General features: G+C 39.2%; 1 protein-coding gene across 2 annotated transcripts in view; it reads left to right on the top strand.

Annotated features, from left to right (window-relative positions):
* The first annotated feature begins 1,383 nt into the window (after positions 1-1,383).
* The window catches only part of tpp2 (tripeptidyl peptidase 2), a 28,253-nt gene continuing 22,166 nt past the window's right edge, over positions 1,384-7,470 (top strand). For both annotated transcript variants that reach the window (XM_044031156.1, XM_044031155.1), the window contains exons 1-5: positions 1,384-1,585; positions 6,426-6,554; positions 6,732-6,827; positions 7,107-7,211; positions 7,321-7,445. In XM_044031156.1, coding sequence (XP_043887091.1) covers positions 1,421-1,585; positions 6,426-6,554; positions 6,732-6,827; positions 7,107-7,211; positions 7,321-7,445 — 620 coding nt within the window. In that variant the 5' untranslated portion in view covers positions 1,384-1,420. The remainder of the gene's footprint in view (positions 1,586-6,425; positions 6,555-6,731; positions 6,828-7,106; positions 7,212-7,320; positions 7,446-7,470) is intronic.

The raw sequence follows: 7,470 nt of genomic DNA, 5'->3' as shown, positions 1-7,470 counted from the left end.
TGTAAGCACAATTGCATGCATTTAAAAGGCAAATGAGCAAGGTGCAGTTTGCCCACATGGTAGTTGTTGGCGGAAGTGTTCTGCATCAAGAGGAAGACGAATAAGACTTGTGATGATGTTGATGATGAGGTCATTGGAGAAGGCTCTTGAGTGTCATAATTCCTTTTGTGAATGCAGCTGTGAAAGAAATATTGAGAAAGATGTTTGATAGAAAATGTGCTGCACATACTGTAGATGCGCTGTATGAATGTGTGTGTGTGTGAATGGCAAAAACTGTAGCGTAGAGTACACATGAGTGCACATCAAGACTAGAAAAGCACTATTAATGCCATTTATTAAAAAGTGAATTTACTTTAAAATTCTTCACCTCAAGTGTATTTATATATTTACTTAGTATCCCAATTAATTTAACTTATGAAAACTGAAATCAATGATTGAGCTGATATTGCTGATGCATTAATATGTATGTTACATACTCATGCTGTAGATGAGGTTTAGCTCATTTCAATTACTCATGCACTGTTTACTGGAGAAGCATTAGATTATCACACACACACACACACACACACGATAGATACATACTCATAGTCCCTATTAAAATTTAAATTAAAGTCATAAACATTACCTAATTAGCAGCACTCAAGATTGATAGCACAATCATGGTGCCAGACATTAGAAAAGTAGACTGTGTCACTGCCAAGTCTGTCTGGGCAAGTGTTACTGGTAGTTATGGCCATGATGGTGATGGCAACAAGTAGAGCTGCGATTATTCTCATAATCGATTAATCTGTCGATTATTTTCTTGATAAATCGTTTGGTCCATAAAATATCAGAAAACCTTAAAAAATGTTGATTGGTGTTCGTCAGACCTGGAAATATGATGTTCTCAAATGTCTTGTTTTGTCCAAAAGCCAAAATGATTAATTTATAATGATTTCTTGGTTATCCAGAGCAACGAAATTAAGAAAATACTTGCATTTAAGAAGTTTAAACAATCGGAAATCTTGTTTTAATCATGAAAAAAGCTTCAAACCGATTCATCGATTATCAAAATAGTTGCAAAATTTAGTAATGATTAATAATCGACTCATCGATTAATTGTTTCAGCTCAAGTCCGCTGTGTTTCAGACCGAGAGCCGCGAAAAGAGTGTCAAATTTATTGTTGTTGTTGTTACTATTAATGTTCTTATTACAGCTTTCACGTATCGCAGACATTTGGGCTTCTCTATGTGTGTGTAGTTGAATTGTTATAAATGTACAGTAATTAACTGTAAGGAGGCTTGTTGCTTGAAGGTGACCCCCCCACCCCCACCTCCACCTCCACCGCGCGCGCGCGCACGCACGCACGCACACCCACACACACACACACACACACACACTCCCAATTTCAGTGCTTTGTTTTCCGTGTCCCTCTCTGAACATGGCTGCTCACTCTACTGAAGAGCCGTATCCCTTCCACGGGCTGCTCCCTAAGAAAGAAACCGGTGCCACTTCTTACCTCACGAGGTTTCCAGAATATGATGGCCGAGGCGTGCTCATCGCTATCCTCGATACCGGCGTGGACCCCGGGGCTCCGGGCTTGCAGGTAAACCTTACCGGCAGCTGCACGATGGTTAGCTTCGAGCTTGAAAGAGCTAAAGGCCCTGCTTGTTCACAATGTACATCGTAATTAGAACACTGCTAGCCATGTTAGCGTCGACAGATACACACCGCAGCAGTGGCAATAATTAGTATATATTCTGTGACAGCTGTATTAAGATACAGTAATCGATAATGCATATTTAATCGCGTTGCCAATCAGTATTTAAAGTCTGGATTCTTAACAGTCAAGGAAGGTTACTTGGCATTCGTGCTAGCGTGTTAGCCTAGCAGCTAAGATTCAGCAGTTTTGCTTCGGTCCGTATGGTTAGTGCAGTCTGTTCTGTCATATAGTTTAATTTGGTCTAGCTGCTGATATATTATATTATATTATATTATATTATATTATGCAACCCATAGTTGGGTATTAGTATTCGTGCGATTCGTAGGTTTATGTTGACTGTTAAGTCACTGGAGTTCCATTTGCTACACAGATAAATTAACTGCTAGTTTTCATTCTGTCAAGCTTAGTTAGTTGGCACGTCAGAGGTTAAAACTAGGGCACACTACACAACTACACTACACAGCTTTCACAGTCTTTTAATGCTTTTTAAAAGACTTGGAGTACAAACTAACCAACTGGTTTCAGCAGGTTTTTTAATGAGACTGAAATGACTCTTTTCCACTATGCAGTTCAAGCAGGGCTCGACTCTAGTTAGGTTTTCCGTTAATGTAGTACCTCCTCAATGTGGGCAGAGCCATCATATGGCCATGGCTGCATGACACTGCCCTGACTTTGTTCATATCAGTCGATAGGGTCATATTTCGTCTGAACAGTAACATGCGCATACCGTTCACTTGACACCGCTGTCAACAGCTCCTCACGTTAAATAAAAGCCACCAGGCACTATTTGTGCGCAACGTCGGACGTTTCTAACTTCGGACTATCTTATCTTATTTTAAGCCACTACAATAATAATATCAACAAATAATAATCTTTTGCATTTCAATAGTGATAACAATAATAACACAATAAACCCATTATGCAGGGCCTAAAGAAATCACACTGGTTGGCAGTTTACTTGAATGCCTAATTGAATGTTTCTAATCTTTTGTTCAGGAGTGCAATAAACATTTTGATTTGTGAAAAAATTGTGCCAGAGAATCGCAATCTCAATTCTAAGCAAAAACAATTGTGATTCACATTTTTTCCAGAATCATGCAGCCCTAGTTCACACAATCGTGATATTCCTGCACATATCGTAATACTTCCTGCATGACCGGAGTGCAGACTGTGTCTGGCAAAGTGTGCGGGCCATCTTCTTGTATGTATTCAATGAACAAAGCTGTCTATTAAGGCTGTACACAATCTTAAGACCGGCAGAACCAAAAGTGCTTTGGCTCTACAGTGTACGGAATTTAATCATTGTATTGCACAACCCGGCAAATTAACAATAACATAAACAGCAGGTAATGTGTTTAATTAACATGCTGCATGTGATGCATCATACAACATTCCTGCATCATTGCAGCTTCCAATGTTTCTGATCTTGACACAATAGAAATATGAGCATTATAGCACGGGTGGGGAATCGCGCAAACCTCATATGCGTCACATGTCACGAGCATTTGCATCGTATGCACGAATGCCGTGTGACGCCTTCCTGCGAGTTAAACTCCAGCACACCAAACGGAGCATTACTACATCCAACAACCCCCAACGTTAATTCTTCCAACAAGGTAAAGGCACAGGCATTAAAGGCATTCTCTGTCACCACAATAAGTTCGGCAACAATAACAACAACACTCATGAAATGGAGACGAGACAAATACGTCCTGTGTTGATTAAGTTAGTGAATGAAAACTGAACCTCCAACTTCAGCTGTTTTCACTGGTGGAACTGGGCAAACTGGCAAGAAAGATGGATAGAAATAGATCATAAAAGTATGATGTTAATCTGAACTTTTCTCGCCTTCATTTCAGTTCCATTCACTGGAGCAGGTATGACCAGTCGGATTGACCGATAATAGTGACGTCATGACGACAGATAGCCTGTTACATGTATAAGTAATAGAAGAAATATATAATATCTGTAGATTATTTATAGAATAGACTTATCAAAGGGAATAATATAAAATAGTGAATGTCATTTCTGGATAGAGATAAGAGCCATTTTTTTGCTTCAATCCCTGTAAAGGTAAGCGATTATTCTTAGTTTATCCCTATTAGTTTAACCACATTTGTATTTTCCACTACAACCCTGTATAAGTGAAATATTGATGAATGAGTTAAAATTTACTTTATTTATTTTTTGCTCTAGCCAACCAGATGAGACTGATGGAGTGGAGAATTACAAGTGTTAGTAAGTTAGTGAAGATATTGAGGTATAGCCTAATAAGAATAGGTACAGGTAAGGTGTAAGCCTTATAATGCCTTGATGTGTGCTGCAGGGTTGCAGTGGATGGACCTACACCACTGGTCTGCCCAGGCCCATAGCTGGCTATGCCACTGGTCTGACACAGTCACTGAAATCAAATATAGCAGAAAGGGGCTGTGATGTGGCTCCCAGCTGTGCGGTCGGTAAATACACCAGACTCTACCAATCACAAACACCCAGTGGCTGACAGTCTGTCAAAGTATCGGCTCAGCACACTTGGCACCCCAGAGCAGGTACTAAAAAAGCAAAAAAGAAAGATGACAAGTTGCGCGGTGCAGTGTAGAGCCGTGCTGGAACTGTGGAAAAGCGCCAAAAGACTGGGAATCACACACTTAACCACTGCACCTAAAGAGGGATCACGGACTGAACGCATCACACTCTTGTGCATACTCTTGTGAGAGAGTCCACGAGCGACAATGCACTGGTAAACAAACATGGACAACAAGCTATTTGCTGCTGTTGTTTAAATAGCTATCTGCACTGAGAAATTAAGGAAGAAATACGGGAATGGGTGAAGTCTTGGAGGAGATTTACTTTGGCATTGTTGTAGAGTTGTCACAATACCAAAATTAGTAACCATGATACTATACTATACTATACAAAGTATCACAGTTTCGGGTCTTATCGCGATACTGTGGCTTTTTTTTATTTTTATAATTTTTGTGAACTGCAATGTATTTGTACAAGTTATTTTTCATATATGTATATATATATATATATATATATATATATATATATATATATATATATATATATATATACATATATATAATCATTCAGTTTCCTTAACATTAATTTATGTTTAACTATTAATCAACTTAGGATAACAAATCCATTCTTGTAAAAAATCTATTTGACAATAATGCTTCTTCTCCAACTTAATGAAACATAGAGAACAAAATACAATTAACAGGACCTGATTCCCTGTGAAAACTATATTTTTATGCATTTTCTATGTGCTTTATACTTTGACATCCTTTAACTCTTCATTCCTCAGCCTGTACACGGAGCATATAGCCTTATGTTAGCCAATGAGATAATTCCCTTCTTTGGCTCCTATAGCTTGGTGGCATTGCCTGCACAGTGGACGGCTATTGTCTCTTGCTTTACCGTCTGTGCCTTGTTTAGAGCCAAAATAGTTCCAAATGTGACTTTTGGAGTTTGTTTGTTTTTGAGCAAAGTTAGCAGTGCCACCGATGACGACGCTGTGGCAGACTTGGTGCTCCGGCCCGGTGCTTCTGCCATGGTGAGTGTGTTGTCTCATGTTTGTGACTGTAAGCCGTGGGCGCGCCTGGGTGAGACAGAACTTGAGCTCGAAGCGGAGCTGTCTTCATGGAGTTCGTTCATGGCAACGGAAGCTTGCTCCTCTTTCCTCTGCCTGTTTCCGTGTGAAAAACAAAATGCTTTGCTCACGTACGACCCTCGCAGAACAATAATGTTCTCAGAATCACAACAATGTCACGTTCAGAAAAGTCAGAGCAGGCAAGAATTACGTCTTTTTTGCCTCCCTCCACATCATGGAGTTTTACAACCGCTCTTCAGAATGCTATTACAGACAAACTAGTACACTTTAATTGCAAAGACATGAAACCAATCAACATCTCGCAGGGGTCCGGTCACAAAGACTTCATCCAAGAGCTTAAGCCGCGACCATCAGCGAGTTGCCACAGAGGCACCGCACATTTCATAGACGAGGAATGGGAACTGAAAGATATAATTCTCAAAACGACCGAAGCGCAGACAAGCCACACTGCCAAAAATGTTGCATCAGTGACACAATTGGTAATGGACAGCGGCTAATTATGTTTTCGCTCTCGCCTGCCAGTGTACCATGGGTTAGGGTTAGTGGACAGAACATATAACAACCACATATTAAGTTAAAATATATTCAAATTTTAATTAAAAATTTGAATCTCAAAGTCTTAAAGTCTTAAAAAGTATTAAAAAGATTTTTGATAAACCTCCTCTGTGATGGAAAGAGAATGCGTTTGAGTACATGCTGGGACTAATGGGCCCCCTTTTACGTCTGGCATTAAAATGTGTTTTCCATGAACACTTGTAAGTACAGATGTAAATCCATCCAAGGACGGATTGTCATGATTGTGATCGGATAGCAATCGGATATTGATGTGGACACTAGAGATGCATGTTAATACCAGGCGTAAATCACATTTATCTTAGAGATCTCCGAGGGTTGTATGAATAAAAACTGTGGTTAACTGGCTACCAGTCTAATAACTTAAGAATTGGGTTGAGAAGGGCTGATCTTTTGATTTATGACTTATGATTAAGTCCTCTTAAAAGTCATTTGCTGTGGTCAATTTTTAGAGCCAAAACTATGAATTTGTTTTTCCAGGCCTGCTTTGATATTGAAAGTTGAAATAATTGAATAGATGTTTTGCTTCTTTAGGCCACAACTGAAGGGAAGCCAAAGATCATCGATATTATCGATACAACAGGCAGCGGTGATGTGAACATGACCACAGTGGTGGAACTTAAAGATGGGACAATCACAGGCCTGTCTGGTAGAATACTTAAGGTCAGTAAGTTATTGTTTTTATCACAACATATGAATCATCAACCACATAGGAAACATCAACATTTTTATAGTATTATGTAATGCTTTCTTAAGATCAGTTACACATAGATCATCTCATCCACATTTGATCTACTTTGTATATCTTTAATGTCACACTCGTCTTTTTATGTTGTCCAGATCCCTACTGCCTGGGTCAATCCATCAGGGAAATATCACATTGGAGTTAAAAATGGCTATGAGTTCTTTCCCAAGGCTCTTAAGGAAAGAATACAGGTAGGAAAAAAGGGACATCTCTCTACTACTACCACTACTAAAGCTCATGGCTTTTATTTTATAACACTATGATTGTACATGATAATATGTAGCTTAAAAACTTACAGGTGTAAATGTTTAGAGTTTGTGCTATTCTCACATGCTTGTTTTTCACCAAATGGATCTACAAATTTGAACTTGTAATAAAAACTAAAGTCATCAGTTAAAAAGATAGTGAAAAAGTTTTTCACCTAAGTAAATGAAACACAAACCTAATGCACTCTTGTGTTTGTTCACTAGAAAGAGAGAAAGGAGAAGATATGGGACCCGTCACATAGAGCAGCACTCGCTGAGGTTTCTCGCAAGACAGAAGAGTTTGACCTCTCTCACCCTACACCCTCACAGGTTACATGTACACCTGAGTTTAATTTTGATGTGCTTGTGTGCTAGTCATAGTAATGTGGTGTTTACTGCTCCAGTTTATTCTTTCCTTCATCATGCTTGCTCTCTCCAGATGGAGAAGTTGCAGAAAGAAGAGCTGCAGAGTCAGACAGAGCTGTTGGCAGCACTAGAAAAGAAGTACATTGATCCTGGTCCTGTTTATGACTGTGTGCTTTGGCATGACGGCGTCACATGGAGGTATGAACACTAAATTAAAAAAAAA

The sequence above is a fragment of the Solea senegalensis genome, linkage group LG7, assembly GCF_019176455.1.
Source record: "Solea senegalensis isolate Sse05_10M linkage group LG7, IFAPA_SoseM_1, whole genome shotgun sequence".
In the NCBI taxonomy this organism is placed as follows: domain Eukaryota; kingdom Metazoa; phylum Chordata; class Actinopteri; order Pleuronectiformes; family Soleidae; genus Solea; species Solea senegalensis.
This window is presented reverse-complemented; position numbering and strand designations above follow the sequence as displayed.